Consider the following 22,009-nt stretch of genomic DNA (forward strand, 5'->3'; position numbering starts at 1 on the left):
GTAAAAATAAATTCAAAAAAAATTCCTTTCCTGATGGACACTGGAGCAACTAGGTCTGTATTAAAAGTTACCTCAAATAGTCAAAGCATAAAGTAGAGGCAGCTGAAGTAACAAGCTACTGTTACATATCCTGTTTCAGAACCTATACCCATTTCTTTAGGATCAACTGAAAAAACGCATACTTTCCATTAGAGGACTACTGCACCCGTAAACTTGGTAGGAACAGACTTGTTATGCAAACTGGGTTGTACTTTTTCCTGCACATCAGAAGGGATGCATTTAGATGTTCCAACAAAATCAGAGGGGAAAGAATTAGCAGTCTTAGTGCAAGCTGAGAAACAGCCTGTTCGAGGCATACAGACAGCTGAAGAACTGTTGCAGCAGGTACCTGCTAATTTATGGGCTAAACATGCTAATTAAGTAGGTATATCAAAATCTGCAAAACCAGTAAAAATACAATTAAATCCATCTAAACCTCTCTTTAGAGTTCTACAGTATCCACTAAAACCAGAAGCAAAGCAGGAAATCAAACCTGTAATTCAGTCCTTAACGCAACAAAAAATAATAGTGCCAGCTAAAAGCCCTTGTAATACTCCTACTCTCCCTGTAAAAAATGCCAAAAAGGATACTTATAGGTTTGTGGAAGATCTGAGGGCTGCCCAAACCAGCAACAACACTGAGTTGCATACCACCTACAGCAAAATATTCTTCTGTGATAGATCTATGTTCAACATTTGTTTCTATACCTATCCACCCTGAAAGTTGATTTCTGTTTGCCTTTACTGATAAGGTACTGCAGTATACATGGACACAGTTACCACAGGGATACACTGAATTTCCTTGATTATTTTCTCAAATTCTAAAATTAGATTTAAAATATGTGACATTTCCATGTGGATCTGTGTTAGTGGAATATGTAAATGATTTACTAATAGCATCTAATTCTTTTCAGTAGTGTCAGCAGGGTACAATTCATCTTTTAACTATCCTTGCAAAAAAATACACAAGGTGTCAAAAAAGGTTACAGCTACGGTCAACTCAGGTACGTTATCCTGGTCATCTGACATATCAGGGTAGCAAGCAAATGTTACCATCTCGTATCGAGGCAACAGCTAAAGCCCCATGGACCAACTACTCAGCGTCAGCTTAGATCTTTCTTAGGTATAATAAAATATTGCAGACAGTGAACTTCTAACTATGCAAAAACTGCTAAACCTTTGACAAATCTTTTAAAACGGGATACATAACCACAAGAAAATCAGCCCCAGCACAAACAAACACCAATCCAATAAAACATACTGGAACAGGATACTGGATGAAAATAATTTTAATGAAGAACACGCGTATTAAGCGCTTTCGTCTCCACAAAAGCAAGACTTCACCAGAATACAGTTAGACTCAATGACACTGTTTAAATATCTTACCAAACAACACGATTGGTTAACAATACAAAACACCTAACCACTTTTCACTTAATGACTTAAAAAAATTCCCACGGAGAAGTAAACAAAGTTAAAATGCATTGTCATGCAAACACAGAAATTCACAGGTTAAATTCTGTATAAGTATACATGCACAACACTTTTTTGAAATTTTTTTTCCCTAAAATTTCTCAGCTTTCTCCTGTAATACAGGAGATATAGAAATAACTTCATTCAGACTAGACCGGGGGGAAGTTAGCAGCCAGTCTCACTGCATCTCTCTTTTCATCAAAGCATTCTTCCAGTTTCCCCCTTTCTGGTCTATAGCAATAGAATCCAAAATGCTAAAAACAAATGTATTAAACCCCTCGCACACTAAGGAATGTTTACATAAGGCACTGCTGTCCTTTTTGTTATTTATGTCATATACATGTCCATAAATTCTACACCTCAATGCCCGTTCCGTCTTACCCACACAGTAACTTGCAAACTTGTCACATATAGCAAGATACATCACCCGTTTAGTACCACAGTTTCCAGGTTTAAGCTTGATGTTTGTTTTCACAACATTCCCTAATGTGGAATGTCCCTCCTTATTGATGTATGTACACGGCCTGCAGTGCCCACAAGGGTTTAGGTATGACAGAAATTCACTGTCTGCAATATTTTAACTATGAAAAAATTGCTAAACCTTTGACAAATCTTTTAAAACAGGATACACTAGAGCTCCTCCCTTGGGATAGTAAAGAATTTTTTTCAAAATTTAAAGCGAGCTTTAGCTACTGCACCAGCTTTAGGGTTACCAGATTATGGGAATACTTCCATTTTATTTGTCACAAAAGAAATGGATTTGCTCAGAAAGTGCTTGCACAAAAACATGGGGGCAACTATCATCCATTAGTTTATCATCACTTGTTTCTTTTGAAAAGGGATTGGTCCCTGCCTTCATTCTAGTCAATCTTGCACAATCACTGGTGCTCGGGCATGATCTTATGGCAGCTGCCCCTCATTCTGTATCATCTCTCTTAAAATGAAAACTCAACCCCTCCCTTTTGACTGCGCATCTAACTAAATATAAGCGTACTACCCTTCTTTCTGATCCATCTTTTTTCTCTCACATGTTGTCCTGTTCAAAATCCTGCATCTTTGTTACCTACTGCTAAAGACGGGGAAAAGCATGACTGTGTATGTGTGATGATTTATCTGCTCTCTCCTAACTCCTAAAAAATGACTTAAAGGACACTCTTAAACCAAACACTGAACTGGAACTATTTGTAGATGGCTCCTGTGAAAGAAATCAAATGAAAATTTGGTCGCACAAATATGTCTGCACCAGTAATGATGTTTTACTTCAACAAAGACTAAAAAATGTGTTATCTGCCCAGGTAGCCAAGTTAGTAGTTCTACAAAGGGCTTGTGAGCTAGCCAGAGAAAAAGTTATTAATGTTTATACAGACAGTCGCTACGCCTTTGACATAGGACATGATTTTTGGCAACTTTGGAAAGAGAACTTTTAACATCAGCAAAAGCTCAGATTAAAAATTATTTTTATTCCTTTCTATATTAATACTATTGTGTTACCTAAAAAATTAGCAGTAGTTAAATGTAATTCCCATCAAAAGGGTACAGATAAAGTTTCAAAGAAAAATAATTTGGCATATCAAGCTGCTACGCAAGTTGTGAAAGGCCTTTGTGCAAAATTACATGTGATGTTATTGCAAAAAAATCTAATAGTGATGGCGTTTGATTTTTAAAGAGCATCAGCATTTCAAGCTAAAAAGACGGATGCAGTACATCTGACGATGGGTTATGGTGACATCCAAACAGTTGACTGGTAGTGCCTGCCTCCTTTGTACCTCACCTGGTAAGGGCATATCATTTACAGCCCATGTAGGTGAGACAGCATTATTTAATCAAATTACCCGAAGATGGTATGCCCCTCATGTCTCTGCTTTAATACTTCAGTATGTTAATAATTGTACAGTATGTTTAAAACACAATGTTAGCAAAAATGCAAACATTAGGGCTGCATGCTTACCACAACCTTGGGGACCTTTTGTTAATGTGCAGCTGGACCTATTCTAGATGCTAAAAATCCATAATTTACTATAGATTAATGGTGGTATGCATGTTTTCTGCATGGGTAAAAAAATAACCACGCCACAAAGCAACAGTTGTTAAAAAAATTATCTTTAAACTAATACCTAAATTTGGGGTACCTTTACCATCAATAGTGATCAGAAAACACATTTTAATAATTCTTTGACCAAAGAGCTATGCAAAATTTTTAATACCAGGTTGAGTCTTCAGTGTTCCAACCACCCACAGTCGTCTGGATTAGAAGAGAGGGTCAATGGGACACTCAAAAATAGGATTTCGGAGATTTCTGCTGAAACAAATCTTAAATGGCCAGAAACACTTCCCTTAGCATTACTGAGAATGAAAAGTACATTAAATACTACAAGGAGATTGAGTTCCTATGAGATATTAATGGACAGTCCCATAGCCCTTCCAGCTACTCTCCCTGTGTCAAATGAGAAATTAACTAACAAATAATGTTATATTGTCTTACTGCACAAAACTTACTAACTTTTTGCAGCAGTATCACAAAACTGTACGAAAAGCTCGTCCTCAACCTCCTGACCAGCCTTATCACCAACTGCAGCCCGGTGTTTGGGTTTATGTTAAAACTTTCCAAAAAACTGAGTCCAAAATGAAAAGGCCCTTTCCAGGTCCTGCTTACCATTTATACTGCAATTCACTGCATAAACCTACCAACTTCGATTTATTCATCGCATTGTACAAACACTTGTGTGGAAGCCCCTGACAAATCATCTGTATCAGCAAAGAAAGAGAAAAAGACACAGAATGAACCATCTACTACAGTAAAGAATTAAAGAAAATAAATTAATCCAGACAGCAGTCCATAATGAATCCAGTGACAACAGGTACTTTTACTTTGTTTTTTGTTGCTGTTTTCTTTTATAAACTGGTCAAAAAAGGGTTTCCTGTTGGTTCTTTGACAGTATGCTGTGGACTTAACTGTGACAAACTGTTAGGTGTGTTCACATATACCTCATCATTCTAAGGCAGAAATCCCCATGATTCCAATCCCTGCATCTCGTTGTGACATTTAGAAAAAAAATTTAGTGTCACTAATCTAACTTGGAGTAATGTGACTGACTTTAACAGCTGCATCTCTTCAGCTTGCAACAGCAAATTGTAGAGGCACATGTTATGCCAAAAAATTGAACTGCACCAGTGGAGACCAGCAAATGCAATGACACTAGACATAAAAGTGTGTTGTATTCTTTACACTTAAAAAGCTATGACTAGGGGTGTGTCATGGGCACGATAGAGGATTGCTACTACATTGAGGTCATCGTGCCTATCCATGGTTGCCTACAAACTGGTCTAGATGTTTTGTGGGCTATATTTTATACCCCCCCCCCCAAAAAAAAATCTCAGATCTGAAGACAAACATCTCCTCACAACTTATAAACCTAACAAAACCAAAAGGCCTAAGCCTTTACTCCTTGCTCTGTGGGAAAACAATGGAACTCCCTTTAACCATCACAATTCATACTAATCTGCACTCCTTCATAACCTGTATAAAAGAATACTGCAACAAAGTTTGGATCTGCTCCTGTATGAGGCCAGGCTGAGGTACTCTTACACCTTTTTCTACCTCTACTCTCTCCCCACTACTAGCTTACCCTCCCCTCCCCCTTCTTCTACACATACTCCCCCTGAGGTTGCACTCATACCTTTTCCACAGCTATTCCTACTATCCCGTTATCATACCATACCCTTTACTACTTGTACTATCTTACACCTTCACCAACACAAACTGTTAAAATATTTCATGACTTATAGAATATTAATAATTATGATAACCTAATATGTAAACAATGCTGTATCTTTCTATTATCAGGGTCTCCATATAAACTTATGCTTGAACACTATGACTATTATGTTTGTTGAGTTTTTATTCTGTCAAACTAATGTGTAGTTTTTCAAAATTTTTTCTTGAATGTTATGACTTTATTATGTCTGCCTAGCTTTTCATTCTGTATCTGGAGCTTTTCTCCCTTGGCATCTGATGGAAATGGGTACCCACAACCCAGTTGGACTTTCCCAGTAAACACATGCCAAATTAAAAATAAAATAAATAAATATCACTCCTGCTATTCAACATTTTGAAAACCGTCCAGCAGGCAGGCTAAAAAATAAGTGGGAAATTCAATCGCAGAGCTTACTCCTGAGTATGGAGTGCAAAGGACAATGCTCAAAAATCACCATGCCTGCTCATAATCTTCTGGAGGCAGCAAACCGTATTTCACATCACATCAAAACAGCAAATCTAAGAGTGACTGAAATTCAAACTGTGGCATTTATTACAAAATCGGCTGGCACTCAACATAATGCTAGCTGCCAAGAGGGGGTCATATGCCATCACAGAAAGTCGTCACCTCTATTAGTGACTATAAGGATAACAAAAAGCTGGCTAATTTCATGGAACAAAGAGCCAAGAATCTGGACAGTACAACTAAACAATGGACACTTTTGGATGGTTGGGCATATTGCATTTGGTAACCTGAAAACTATTATATTACAAGGTATCATTACAATAATTGGTATTATTCTTTTAGTTGTTTTAATATTCTTCTGTTCTAAAGGCTGTAATTACAAAATGGTTAAACTCAGCTACATACACAATGCCACTTAAAGTATCTAATAATGAACAAATCACTGTAAATGACAAATAGCATGATACCAAAGCATATTTTATCAAATTAAAAAAAAAATCAAAATATAATCGTGACACGTGTCAGAGGTAGGACTGTTATGTCGCATGTTTATTCTTCACAAAATGCATGTTTAGTTCTAGTTTCTTCAAAAATTAGTCAAATAAAATGCTTATATGTTTGTCAAAGGAAAACATAAAAAGCGATGCATGATTATGCAAGATATAGTTTCACATAAGTAGTAGCTTTATATTTCAAGTGTCTTACAACTGTATTCTCTTTATTAGCAGATAATTGAAGGCAAAGTAAGTGCTGAAGGAGTTAAAGGATGTACGTTATGTTTGAAAGTTAGTGAACTGTGTCAGAGATCCGTGAAAAACAGATTAATCAACAGTATGCTCTGGCCTACTCAGGCTGGGGAATGAGTCTTTGCAAGGATGTCTGAGAGATAGTGTGTACTGGTACTGAATGTTACAAAGTTGAAGGCCAATAAAGCTTAAGCACAGTTGGTCTATGTTTTAAAAAGCCATACTTGTGAAGTGTTCACTTGGATCACGGGAACATAAAATAATTAAAAATTAAATGATTTGTTAAAAGCAATATAAAGTCAGAGTTCTGCATGCATGGAATTGATAAGGCAAAGTATATACATGAAGTATTTCCTTTATTCTTTACGACAGCTCTGAAAATTTTAGTAGGCAATGAACGAAAAGGCAGAAGAATGTTCCGTTTAAGCTTGCTCAGCAAAATCACAATAATAACTAAGATGAGCGATGCACCACACCATAAAACATATCTCAACGATTTATTCAGAGCTGTATTAGCTGTGCATGCACAACGAACAGAGGAGCAGGGAACCTAAAGCAGTTCCATCCTATTACTGCTTTAGGTTCCCTGCTCCTCTGTTCGTTGTGCATGCACAGCTAATACAACTCTGAATAAATCATCGAGATACGTTTTATGGTGTGGTGCATCGCTCATCTCTTAGTTAATTTTAGTAGGCAGTCTCCCAGAGCTGTTCATGGAACAAACAAGTACTTTTGACACATCCTAAAGTGTTAATCTTGACTGAGACTAAAAGGTAAAACTCTTCTTTATTTGTGCACTTTAACACAAGTTACTATCAATGCCAAAGTCTGCTGGAAGACAGCTGGCTCTAATTCACCAGATGCCACAAGTAATGGCCAGGGAATGAACAGGAGAAGCACATACCAATTGTACTTCTCTGGCCACCATATATACAGAGAGAGAAGAGACGATGCCTATCATCATCATCCTGTCCCAGTCAAGGTGAATAGAGGGGCTATAAAAAGGCCTAACTAAATGCAAAGACAGGCATGAGGAAAGGCTTGACCCCAGGTACTCTGAATATTTCCTTTTGTGGAGACTACTCAGCCTTTTCCTGGTAGCAGGATTTGGCAGGACAGTGACCACCAAATGTAAGACTTCTTTGGTCAAAGCCTGCTATGACTCAAGGCTGAGCCTTTGACTTGGGTGAGGGAGATCTCTAATAGAGTTAGGGAGAGGAGCGTCCATCAGAATCCCTGGCTACCATACCTTCATTTTTGCATTTCTCTTCCCCATGTTGGTCTTCAGAGGGAAGAAGCCTTTCAAACTTTACTTATTTCAACACTCTAGGGGTGCTCTGAAGATGAAACTGGAACAGATTACATATCTGGTAACAAAATGTTCTCCTCCAAGCACATGATGCAAAGTTCATGAGTATAATAGGGTGGAATCTTGTGTCTATCATATTTCATAAATTCTGAGACCTTCCCTGCATTGTCCTTATCCATTTTAATAGCTAGCACTAGCACTGTAAACCACTAATAGGTTTGCTAAACTAACAAAAGAACCAGCTTAAGCCTCAAGGTTCAGATAAGGAGAGGAGGGCAAGTGAACCAACCCTCTTCTCATAAATCTACTGAATTGCAGAGACTGATGACATTAACCTCAGTTATCCTACCCTACCTACATATAAAAGGAAAAACATAGTGTTCATCTTTCCAGAAGGTTAAAAGAAAAGCTTAACAATCTGGAGCTTGGAAACTCCTTACAATGCTCTTCAATCTACAGGAAAAAAACAGGATCTGGGGGTGAGGAAGCACAGCGCATTATGGGAATGAACAGAAAGTCCAAGTTGGAAAAACTCTATGGATGCTGAAATGACTGCATCCCCTGGTGACTAGTCCTACTGTTGAAGTGGACAGACTGGTTCATGTAACATACAAAACTAACTGATACAGACAACACTGAAGTGAAATAACTGTTTTTTCTTATGACTAAGTGACTAAAGTGAAATAACTGTTCTTTCTTATGCTTAAGTGAGCATCAACAATGTACCATAAATACATGGCAATTTTAGTATTATCATTAATAAATACATGTCAGCTTATTAAACTTACTTCAATGTACAAGCTTTTTGGTGGAGTCAAGTCCTGTGTCACATCCAGTCCTTCATCCCCTCCTAATGACCTCATGTAGGTAGCCAAGGACTTCTTGTACTGATTGAACCATACCATCTGTCAACATATTAAAACAAAAACAAAAGTAAAAAAAAAACTCGCTATTAGTAGTTAACTTTATAAGCCATTCAAGTAGTTTGTGCATTATTTAATTCTAGCAGCAAAAACTGATGGTAAAACTACAAAAGGTTTTCACTAAATAAGGAATAAGCAATTTTTTCCTGAACCCTGTGCACCTTCTGTACTGGAATCTGAGTGTCTCTCTTGGATTATAAAACAAAATTACCAGTAATCCTCTCCTCGCTTTATTCTTCTATCCAGTGCTCCAGTCATTGCAATCATACCTCTTATCTTTTTAGTGCAAGACATTTGGACAAAGACTTCAATAATGGAAGAACAAAGGCCCAAAATATGGACAGTTTTGAAATACTTCTCTTATAAACTTAGAAAGTTGATAGAATTGCACTAGTGTGAATTATGAAGTCTGAAACACAAAGTAATTATTATATGACTTCATTCCTCAATAATTTGCCAGAAAACCAAACATTTTAAGAACAAACCAAAATACGACTAAAAAATCTGGACATTTTGCAAAACTCTGGACAGTTGAGAGGTATGACTAGAATACATGCTTTCAATCAACAACCTTTTCCTTACTTTACTTTTGTGCCTACTTCCCTCCCAATACATTATATCAAATGTTGAGTCATCCCTTACAGGTTATTTAACACAGTTTTATGAACTTATATATACTTATTTATCTTATGGCAATTTTCAAAGGAACCAAGCAAACATTGTTTATGTTTGTGCTTTAATAGTAGCAGTTTATTTTGGAAATGTAACATTCAGTCTTTACAGTTAAAATTTCATTTTCACTTGGGTTCCACTTCTGCTTCCATGGATCAGTAGAACTGTGTAATATTAGGAATTCTGGTCTGTGACCACTGGAATATCAGACATTCGTGAGATGAAAATGGCTCCAAAGGTTTCACACAGTATTCAGGCAGCGGAGACAGTACTGGAAAAAAAGCAGGACCTATGTTACTTCTACATGAGTGGGGAATTTCCTAAACTTTAATAAACTGCAAAATTTTCCTCAGGTTCTGCCCGAAATTATGAAAGATGTTACTCATGACTTAGAAGCTAGTGACTTCAGAACTACTGCAAAGAAAAGAGGACACTTGCAGAAATACGTTTTCAAAATGGATGACAGAGGGCACTATCCAAGAAGAGCCTCTCAGTAATACTTCTTTAAAGGACAATAATGGCATTCTATTATTAAATGCTCAACTTCTCTGTCATTTTTCTCTCTATTTACTGTTCTTACTATGAATAAATAACAATACAGCATTTAAAATATTTTAAATCGACCGTTTCTTTCCACTAGAACAGTACCCTGACCACACCCCAGCTCTTTAAATCTTTAGGCACCTGAACTTTAACACTGTACAACAATGCAAAATCAAAAAATAAAAAAGTAACGGCAACTCCGTATAATGTCATATACAAAAAAATCAAATACAAAACTGTTGTAATAAAAACAAAAGATAACCTTTTCAATTTCAGACGTCTCACTCCCCATTAAGGTGGATCATAGGAGGTTACTAGGCTAATGGTCCTGGGGCACTTACAAGCCTAGTCAAGTGTTTACCCCCCCCCCAAAAAAAAAAAACCTCAGTCAGCACATGTCACCCCTGTCAATGAGGGACACAGATGGAACACCTGGGAGAAATCAGTGGTTTCCCATCCACTCATCAAGGTTGCACTTGAACAGGGTAAGAGAGGTACTGTTTGACGTGTATGGGAAGACTACTCCAGAGATGGGGAGCCTCTGGGAGACCAACTTGTCTCTCCGGCAGGTTTTGTTGATGTCGCACATTAGATCCAGGCCTTTCAAGAGGGTAATGCGCGAGGGGTTAGACGTACAGATGTGGAGCATCTCTAGTAGGGTAGCATCCGAGATTGCCTTGTAGGTGAGGCACAAATCACCTCTGAGCAATCTGTATGATACCGAGTACAGTGACAGTGATTTGAGCCTGTCCGCAATGGACAGGTATTGGAGGCCATGGATTCTCCTTGTGAGGTATTTCTGTGGCCTTTCCATTTGGTGCAGCTGTTTGGAGAGGTATATACCAAACGGGATGTTGTACTCAATTACTGGTCTAATGAGGGAGGAGTACACAGAGGTAATAACCTTTTTTCCTGGATGCAATCCGTATACTTACGAGATGAACCAGGTAAAAGGCTTTTCTGACCACTGCCGCTACATGGCAGTCGAATGCATGATTGTTGTCAACCTGAGTACCCAGCTCTCTCACCACAGGTTGCATATTTAGAGGGTTGCCGTTTATGTGGTAATCAGTAGGAGCTGTGTTTTTGCTGAATGGTATGATGATACATTTTTCTGCGTTTGACTTGAGGCCATGACTTTGGCACCAGCCATTTGTTGCTGTGAGACCCTCTTGCTGTATGTTACCATCATTTGGGAGTCAATGACAGCACCCAACTTACAGTCGTCTGCAAACTTGTTCAGCCACAGGCCTTTTGTCTTTGCCTGGACCTCTGAGAGATAGACGCCAATCAGTAGGGGTCCCAGGGCAGATCACTGGGAAACACCACTAGTGACAGGTCTGCTATCGGAGATGGAGGTGCTTATTTTGGCACTGTGGGTCCTGTCGATGAGCCAGTTGGCCAACCACCTGATGAGACACAGATTTATGCCAAATTGTGTTCGTTTTTCGATGATGTCCAAGTGGGGGATTGTGTCAAAGGCCTTGGCCAAGTCAAGGTAAGCTGTATGTACTGACTTTCCCTCATCCAGGGCCTTGGACAGTCTCAAAGAAGTCAACCAGGTTCAACAGGCAAGATCTGCCCTTGACTAATCTGAACTGGGTGGGGTCAAGTACTTAGAGATTGCCTATGCTCTTATTTATGAGATCCATAATAATACGCTCCACGGCTTTGCAGATGTCAAGCTAATGGAGCGACAGTTTCCAGGGTCAGAAATGGCACCACCTTTGTGCAAAGGGATGACTATGGCAGTTCTCCACTCTGCTGAAATGAAGCCTGTACTTAGGTTGTGGTCGAATAGGGTGCTCAACGGTGAAGGCAGTTCTTGCTGGAGATGGTGTAGAATACAGCCTGGGATACAATCAGGTCCCATAGAAGCTGTGTTCTTTACCTTGGATAGGGCTTTTAACACGACCTATGGAGATATGAGGTGCAGGACACGTATTGGGGATGTCAAAAGGACCTTTAGGGGGGACAGGAGGGGTGAAGTTTGTGCTGAACCTATTTACTAGCAGGTTGGCCAAGTCAATAGGATCAGTGTAAGTGATAGTGTTAAGTACTAATTCGGAACAAACCTGGGCTTTGTCGTGGAGGTAACTGAAGAAAGCTTTGTGGTTTCACTTTGTTTTGGAGGCTAGTTTTGACTCAAAATTGGCTTTGGAGGTTTTCACTAGTGATCTAATTTGCTTGTTGTGGCTAAGGAGGGAGTTTTTCCAATTTGTAATATGGTCCTTTTTACCCTTGGACAACAGTTTCTTCCTTTTGTTGTAAAACCTGTTAATGTTGGCAGAGGATGGCTACCAGACAGGTTTGTGTTTCCTTGAGTTACAGGTTTTAGTTCTGTTGGGTATAGCAGAGTCCATGCAGTTATACAGGTGATTGTATACTGCACTGGCGTACTGTTCAACATAGTTGTGTGCATCCTCTGAGGGAAACGGTGGTGTGAAGCTACTGATACCCTCCCTTAGGAGGCTGGTCAGCTTTTGAGAAGTTTTTTACCCCGATTACAGCTGGGGGTGGGATAGAAACTTCAAATGAGACAGACCAAAGATCTGATCTCACCAGGGAAGAACATACTATGGGAGTGGTGCAGCAGTCGCCCATGTTGATGACAATGAAGTCAAGAATGTTCTCTCCCCTTGTGGGAGATGAGACGAGCTGGTATAGTGCATTAAAACTGATGAAGTCAAAGAATCATTCGGTGAGTGCATTAGTGCAGGAATAGTTCAAATAATGAACGAATGAGATAAGAAAAGTCACTATTTAAAACATGAAAGAAAGCTTTCGGGAATAACCCTTCCTCAGTGTTTGTTAATTCATTTTAAACTAAAAACATTTTCATTATATAACAAGGACAGACAAAAAAACACATGACACAGCCCACCTATAAGTCAATGTATGAAAAAACAATCAAACATTTAAAGCTACATCTCTATACTTAAAAACATGTTGGGCACAACTACATTACTAGTATATTAAAAAATATATATCATAAAATACTGCATAAACGCTATTGTGTTAAATAATCAATACATATCTCATGAAAACAAAAAATATATGGTATAGCAATTAATGATATTGTTTCTGTTTGAATTGCAACATTGGTTTAATAGTAACCACATTATTCAATCCAGGTTTTTTATCAGCATTCAACCTGATAATCCATTTGTACTCAGCAATATCAAGTTTATTAATTGTGTCGCCTAACCTTGCACCTTTATTCATTATTTGCAAAACCTTGAATTTAAAGCTATGTTTTTCATTCTCATCTTTTTTATGTTGTGCTAAGGCATTAGTAAGAATATGCCTTCTCATTCCTGATTTGTGTTCTAAAATTCTTTCTTTTAATGATTGTGAGCATTTCCCAACATAAAATGCAGTGCATTGTGTGCAAGTAGCCAAATATGCAATTAACGTAGTCCTACATGTTGCCTGACATCGAATATCAAACTTGATTTTATTACTTGGATGTACAAATATTTTCTCCATACATACATCTCCACAGCAACTACAAGCATAACAAGGTGTAGTACCTATCTTATTCATTACTATTGGTATTACATTAATTTCAAAATCTTTATAACAAAGCTTTCTCTTCAAATTGTCCATATTTCTATGTGCAAATTTTGGAAAAATGCCCAGAAGTTTATTTAATTCAGGCTGAGCCATAAGGATACGCCAATTCTTTTCAATTATTTTTTTGACATGTTTGGATAAATTAGTGTATGTCATTGTATACCTTAAAGTATTCTCTGGCGTATCATTCTCATTAGCTTGAACTACTATATCACTAAAAAAGGACGTGCATAACTATTTCTATTTTTTAATATGTCATCCTTTATTTCATTAACTTGTATCATCTTATAACCTCTATTGTAAAATTCACAGCACATAGTTTCCATTTGCTGCTCACATTTATAAAGATCTGTGTTAAGTCTACTAACACGCAGTAATTGACTTAACTATTCCACGAAATACATGACCAGCATGCATACTATTTGCGTGTGTATGTCTATTTACTTGTACCTTTTTCTGAAAAACTGTAGTTTCTAGCATATTATCACCGTTTTTATATATTTCAACATCCAAAAAAGACATTTTCAAATTGGATGAGCACATAGTAAATTTCAAGAATTCTGTAGTATCATTCAAATAAGACACAAAGCATGTTAGTTGCTCGTGTGCCTTCCCATAAAAGGAAGCAATCATCTACAAAGCGTTGATAAAATAATATATTATTTTTATACAGATTTTTATCGCCATATATATGATTTTTTTTCCCATTGACTGAGGACAATGTTTGCGTATGTATTAGCCATGGGCGTACCCCATGGCTACACCGGCAATCTGCAAGTAGTATTGTTTGTTAAACAGAAAAACGTTTTTCTCCAAAATTATTTCTAATACACTACACAGAACTTCAATATCTCTCCCTCTATTATTAGTGTTTTCACATAAAAAACTATGGACAGTGTCTACGCCATAGTCATTAGGTATGACTGTGAACAAAGATGCTATGTCCATGGTCACCATTAAATATTCACGTTCTTTATTCATAATACACCACTGATATAACTTTTTTAAAAAGTCACCTTTGTCCTTTATATAACTAGGACACAGAGTCAGATATTTATTGAGTCTCTCCTGAATATAAATAGAGGTTCTGTTGACCAACCTCGCCCTGATACAATGGGCCGCAACGGCGGTAGTGTAGAAGATTTATCTAACTTGGGTATACCATAAACTACTGGAATAACCGGAGGTGAAACAGAAAAATAGTTGAAAATTTCTAAACTGATGTCACCTTGCGCTTGTAAATCATACACAAACATGTTCACATCACTAATAATTTTTTTAGCATCAATCAAGGTGATCTCCTTAAACGTTTATCACCCAAAAAGTTATACATTGAAGCAAGATAATTGATTTTATCAAAAATCACAATGGCGCCCCTTTGCCTGCTTAATTATAATATTTTTATTTTCAATCAGTGACTTATAGGCCTCACTCACTCTATATGTTATATTATACGAATACCTTTTCAATTTGTGTTTAGACACATCATCATAAAACTGTCTTAGTTCTTCTTCACAAATAGAACTAAAAGCATTTAATATAGGAAAATTATTAGGTATAAATACACTTTTTTTCTTCAGCTTCACTTGTGCACCATTATACATATCCTTAAAGAACATTTTCAAACTAATATCACAAATAAATGTTTTTAAATCAGTCAAGGCTTCAACTACCAGTGACTGGTAAGCCGCATTCATCAATGGTAAATTTATCTTCGCTTATTCTGACTGCGGATATGGAAAGGCTTACACTTCATTGTAAGCGGTAATGACACTATAGTTGAAGCCTTGACTGATTTAAAAACATTTACTCATAATATTAGTTTGAAAATGTTCTTTCAGGATATGTATAATGGTGCACAAGTGAAGCTGAAGAAAAAAAGTGTATTTATACCTAATAATTTTCCTATATTAAATGCTTTTAGTAATATTTGTGAAGAAGAACTAAGACAATTATATGATGATGTGTCTAAACAGAAATTGAAAAGGTATTCATATAATATAACATATAAAGAGAGTGAGGCCTATAAGTCACTGATTGAAAATAAAAATATAATTAAGCAGGCAGACAAAGGGGGCGCCATTGTGATTTTTGATAAAATCAATTATCTTGCTTCAATGTATAACTTTTTGGGTGATAAACAAACGTTTAAGGAGATCACCTTGATTGATGTTAAAAAAATTATTAGTGATGTGAACATGTTTGTGTATGTTTAGAAATTTTCAACTATTTTTCTGTTTCAACTCCGGTTATTCCAGTAGTTTATGGTATACCTAAGTTACATGAATATTCTACACTACCGCCGTTGCGGCCCACTGTATCAGTGCAAGGTTGGTCAACAGAACCACTATCTATTTATAGTCAGGAGAGACTCAGTAAATATCTGACTCTGTGTCCTAGTTATATAAAGGACACAGGTGACTTTTTAAAAAAGTTATATCAGTGGTGTATTATGAATAAAGAACGTGAATATTTAATGGTGACCACGGACATAGCATCTTTGTTCACAGTCATACCTAATGACTATGGCGTCGACACTGTCCGTAGTTTTTTATGTGAAAACACTAATAATAGAGGGAGAGATATTGAAGTTCTGTGTAGTTGAAATAATTTGAGAAAACGCTTTTCTGTTTAACAAACAATACTACTTGCGCGCAAACATTGTCCTCAGTCAATGGGAAAAATCATATATGGCGATAAAAATCTGTATAAAAATAATATATTATTTTATCAACGCTTTGTAGATGATTGCTTCCTTTTATGGGAAGGCACACAAGAGCAACTAACATGCTTTGTGTCTTATTTGAATGATACTACAGAATTCTTGAAATTTACTATGTGCTCATCCAATTTAAAAATGTCTTTTTTTGGATGTTGAAATATATAAAGACGGTGATAATATGCTAGAAACTACAGTTTTTCAGAAAAAGTAAATAGATATACACACGCAAGTAGTATGCATGCTGGTCATATATTTTGTGGAACAGTTAAAAGTCAATCATTACGTGTTAGTAGACTTAACATAGATCTTTATAAATGTGAGCAGCAAATGGAAACTATGTGCTGTGAATTTTACAATAGAGGTTATAAGATGATACAAGTTAATGAAATAAAGGATGACATATTAAAAAATAGAAATAGTTATGCACGTCCATTTTTTAGTGATATAGTAGTTCAAGCTAATGAGAATGATACGCCACAGAATACTTTAAGGTATACAATGACATACACTAATTTATCCAAACATGTCAAAAAAATAATTGAAAAATGGCTCAGCCTGAATTAAATAAACTTCTGGGCATTTTTCCAAAATTTGCACATAGAAATATGGACAATTTGAAGAGAAGGCTTTGTTATAAAGATTTTGAAATTAATGTAATACCAATAGTAATGAATAAGATGGGTACTACACCCTGTTATGCTTGTAGCTGCTGTAGAGATATATGTATGGAGAAAATATTTGTACATCCAAGTAATAAAATCAAGTTTGATATTCGATGTCAGGCAACATGTAGGACTACTTAATTGCATATTTGGCTACTTGTACATAACGCACTGCATTTTATGTTGGGAAATGCTCACGATCATTAAAAGAAAGAATTATAGAATACAAATCAGAAATGAGAAGGCATATTCTTACTAATGCCTTAGCACAACATAAAAAAAATGAGAATGAAAAACATAGCTTTAAATTCAAAGTTTTGCAAATAATAAATAAAGGTTTAAGGTTAGGCGACACAATTAATAAACCTGATATTGCTGAATACAAATGGATTATCAGGTTGAATGCTGATAAAAAACCTGGATTGAATTATGTGGTTACTATTAAACCAATGTTGGAATTCAAAGAGAAACAATATTATTAATTGCTATACCATATATTTTTTGTTTTCATGAGATATGTATTGATTATTTTACACAATTGCGTTTATGCAGTATTTTATGATATATATTTTTTAATATACTAATAATGTAGTTGTGCCCAAGATGGTTTTAAGTATAGAGATATAGCTTTAAATGTTTAATTGATTGTGTTTTCATACATTGTCTTATAGGTGGGCTGTGTCATGCGTTTTTTTGTCTGTCCTTGTTATAGAATGAAAATGTTTTTAGTTTAAAATGAATTAAACACTGAGGAAGGGTTATTCCCGAAAGCTTTGTTTCGTGTTTTAAATAAAGTGAGTTTTCTTATCTCATTCGTTCTTTATTTGGACATTTTACTGGCTCTGAATAGAGAAGATTTAAACCCTGGTTGGAGTATTTTTTCAGCAGGAATAGTTCACCCAGTCTATGGTGTGGTAGTTGAAATCACCAAGGATCAGGGTGTTAGGGAGTACTGACAGAGTCAAGTATATCCAGGTAGGAGGAGCCCTGAGTCATGGAGGGGGGTCTACAGCTGGCTATAACTTAGATGGGTGTCTTGCCAACTGTCAGTTGCACCTGGAGCAGTTCCAGTGTGTCATGCTGGCAGACCAGTCCGGAGATATGAATGTCCTTAATGAAGATGGACTCCAACACCCCTAGTCGTCTTGACCTCATTTTAGGGTCAGAATGTGTGGAATGAGGTATAGCTTGGTAAGGCAAGTGTGCTCTCTGCAGCCCTGAACCAAGTTTACACGACCACACAGAAGTCGGCATCTCCCAGTGCGAAGAGAGCCTCCAGTGAGTTCCTAGCGTTAAGCAGCATCACCTTCAATTTGCTTTTTGACAGATCATTTATGTTGGAAGATTTGTCTTTGGGACATTTCCTAAAAAAGGCACAATGGGTGCGGTATGAGTCTTGGCCAGGATCCAGAATCCCAGGGGTGACAGGTGGCTGGCAAAGCATAGAGGCCCGTCAACCCAGGCAGACAAATACTGGATCCCCTTGGCATGACACCAGAAACTAAGCCAATTGTGAAGTCAGTTATTTTTTGTTGGTATTGTGGCATCATTTTTGGTGATGGTAGGATGCTGCTTAGAGCTAGGATCATACCTGCCTGGAACACACAGTGAGAGCTCAATCATGTCTTTCTTCATATAGTCTAGGGAGATGCGTCTCAAGTCATTCACACCAACATGGACAAAGACAGAGTCATACTTGTACTTTTTGTGGAGAGACTTAAATACATGCGTGAGGTGGGGGATTCTGGCACCAGACAGACAAATGACCATGACCTTCTCCTTGTCGAGCCTGGTGAAAGGGACATCAGTGTATCTCACAATTGAGTCACCAAGGTTGACTTGTATGTTTGGTTTACTGCTATGCCTTGTGGGCTTGTGTTGGTTTATTGTTTTGCCTTATGGGCTGTGTTTGTGAGACACTGGTGAGTTGTCTGCTGTGTGTGATGCATTTGGTGTTGTGTGGGGAATGTTTTTGAGTGTGTTTTGGAGGTCTCTGCTGTTTATGTAAGTTGCAGGGGTGTGTTGTGCTTGGCTATGTGATGTTGGTGGTGTGGGGTTTGTGCTGGCAATCTCCTCGTTGTCAGGAATAATGACTGTGGCACGAGAGAGCATGGATTTCAGGTTACTGATGTAGATGCATTTCTCACAAGTAGAAGAATTAAGTGCTAGGAGAAGAGGGTCGTCAGTAAACATGAGGCAGTCGCTACATTGTCTCAGTATGCCCATGTCGACCAGGCTGGTAGAAGAAAATGATAGGAACAGTCCAGACATAGTGTTCCGAATACTTGGCCAGACTTATGGAGAGAGGGTTTTGATAAAGGCTTGTCCACATGACTGTAGACCACACAAATCTTCTTAAATGTAAAGTAACTGGCTTGAAGCCCAAGTACTAAAACCAAAACCAAGATGTTTAGAATAACAGATACATTTAATCAGGCTACTAACAAGCAGTAATACATGCAGCACAATAAAAGCACTTGAACACTTAAGAGCACACAGCAAAGCAAAAATAAGGTAATAAAGTAGAAAGAACACAATTACAGTAAAAGCAGCTGAATAAAGTGTAAAGAATTTTTTTTTTTTTTAGTGGTGGGGGAGGAAACAGAAGATAGTTCTTGATTAACAAGATTAAGAAACTAAGGGGGTTTGGCCTTCCCAAATGCTCTCCCTATACTCAGTAGACTCAGCTGATGAGATGGGACTAGGAGAAGTGTCCAGAATCAAAGAGGCAAGGGGGTAGCCCTTCCCAAATAATCTCACTACACTCAGTTGAGTGATCAAATGAGATAGGACTGGGAGTGGTGTCCAAAATCAACGAAGCAAGGGGGTAGTCCTTCCCAAATAATTGCACTGTACTCAGTTGAGTGAGCAAATGAGATGGGAATGGGAGAAGTGACCAAAATCAAATTTACAGCAGGAGGCAAGCAATGCTACAGCCACCAAGTTTAAGAGTACAACAACATTTGGGTGGGAAAAACAAAATGCAGACAGAGGCCGGCAATAAACAATGAAGCAAATAAATACATGCAGTACAGTTTTGTTAACCATCACTGAAACAGATCAAGTGCAAAACAGTATACTTGTATCAGACTGGTATATCCAGATGGTTATAGAATGAAACACATCCAGGTAATTAGCTCTATTACTGAGCACAATTTCACAGAAATGTAATAATTTTCTAAGGAGATGATTTTTTAAAAGAGGACTTGTGTGTTCAGTACCTTTCTGGCTTCAGTCATGTGAATTCCACACTACAGATGCTTAGCAAGTGAAGGAAAAGACTACCAAATATTTTTAGACAGCTCCATGGACCCTCTCACCAAAAGAATGGCACTGTCAATCTGAGGCAAAAGGAACCAAAGCGCTCTAATGTTGAAACAACTCTTGTGTAGACAGCAAATTAGAATAGAGCTCTTAAGCATGCCTCTATTGGACATATACCTCACAAAGCCAACAATAGCAAAATCTCACAGGGATGTAGCAAGGGTAGGGGAGAGGGCAGTCGGCACAATCTGCAGCAAGTCTAAGGCAATGAGTCAGTGAGGGATATTAATGAAAAATATTTCTTTAAGGTAGGATATACACTTAGCAGAGCTATACAAAATATTCATAAGACCCGTTTTGGGATATAATAGGTTTCTGCACATACACTAAAGGTCAGTTAAATAGGTTAGAATCAGTACAAACAAAATTCCCAAAAAGAGCATCACATCACTGTTAAACCTTGATTATAAGGCAAGAGGTTGACATTCAAATCTTTTTACAAAACCATTAGCATTACTTCAAGGGAAAAAAAAACTAGTCTATAATGCATTTAAAAATTAATTATTGCAGGCAACATTAAATCTGTAAATATACAGAAGTACTAGAACTTATAAACATAACAAAAAAAAACAGAAGTGATTATGTGGATCATAAATTTATTTCAGTAATATGGATCTCCTTTTTGCATAACCAAGTTTAAGCGTTTATCAGTTTAAGACAAACTTGAATGGGAGGGAGATCAGGTATACAATTCCAGTTTTAAGGAACACTGGTGCTCTTGAATGGCTTTCGAGTAGGAACACGGTAACCAGAACCTATTAACATTAAAAAAAAAAAAGGTTAGTATAGATATTGAACCTCTTTCTGATATTGATATGATGCTTCCGCTGCTTCAGGTCTACAGATTCTAAACTTTAAGGCTGCAAATTCATGTGTTGTAAGCTTACAGCCAAGGAGACTATCAAAAGTTCAATCTTATCACACAGTATCACCGAGAGATTAATAGTGTTCCCCACTAATACCGGGGTTGTTGAAAGACATTGCAGGTGAAATTTTGGATTACCCATTCAGTTATCCACATTAGTTTTAAAAAGGTTACCAAGAATAGACCCTGCTTGATATGCAAGGGTAGCTCTTTCAGAACAGGGAATATATACTGCACTACTAACTGCCAAGCCAGCTGACATTGTTAATGTGACTGCATTAGTTTGCGTTTCTAGAGCAGTATTTGTTTTAAAAGAGGTACTTCTTAGATGAAGGAGTTCAAAGAATGTGGAGTCAGTCATTCAAAGCATGTAAGGCTACACACACATAATTTTTAAGAACCCTATATGAAACTAAGTATGTGAACACAGTTTTAGTCCATTAGGGAAGCTAAAGGCACCAAGACTTGAGATCCTACTGATATGGAAAAATCTGAGGTCTCTCAAGTAGTTTTTGGTAATTACGGAGGTAAATGCCAGAGAAAATGTTAAGGTCAATGACGGGCTAATAAGGGAGGGGTCAAGTGGTACTATAACTTTTGACTTTGAGGAGATGCTACAAAGAAAAAGTTGTGCAAGGCAGAAGGGTTTTCTATGTTTTTCAAGAGAAAACTTACTGAACTAGATTCTGCCATGGAACAGACTGCTGCATGGGAAAAGTAAATTTCTTGGTTTATTTTCCTTATATTGCTTCATATATTATATCTTGCTTGATTGCACCATTTAAAAGTTTTGGTTAGGAATTTTGATGAGTCATAGGCTTTAGAAGTCTATTACCTGTGAATGGAAAGAGGAGCTAGAAACCAAGTATTTGTATTTAACTTTAAATTAAAACATCCCAAGGTTTTCAAGAGAAATTTCACTGAAACAATCTCTGC

At 37.2% G+C, this 22,009-nt stretch overlaps 1 protein-coding gene across 2 annotated transcripts in view; it reads right to left on the reverse strand.

Moving 5' to 3' along the window:
* Positions 1 to 22,009, reverse strand: part of GINS1 (GINS complex subunit 1) — a 498,875-nt gene that overhangs the window by 138,304 nt on the left and 338,562 nt on the right. For both annotated transcript variants that reach the window (XM_044057650.1, XM_044057644.1), the window contains exon 5: positions 8,575 to 8,691. In XM_044057650.1, the coding sequence (XP_043913585.1) occupies positions 8,575 to 8,691 (117 nt within the window). The remainder of the gene's footprint in view (positions 1 to 8,574; positions 8,692 to 22,009) is intronic.

This window comes from Protopterus annectens, chromosome 1.part2 (assembly GCF_019279795.1).
Source record: "Protopterus annectens isolate FY-2018-M chromosome 1.part2, PAN1.0, whole genome shotgun sequence".
In the NCBI taxonomy this organism is placed as follows: domain Eukaryota; kingdom Metazoa; phylum Chordata; order Ceratodontiformes; family Protopteridae; genus Protopterus; species Protopterus annectens.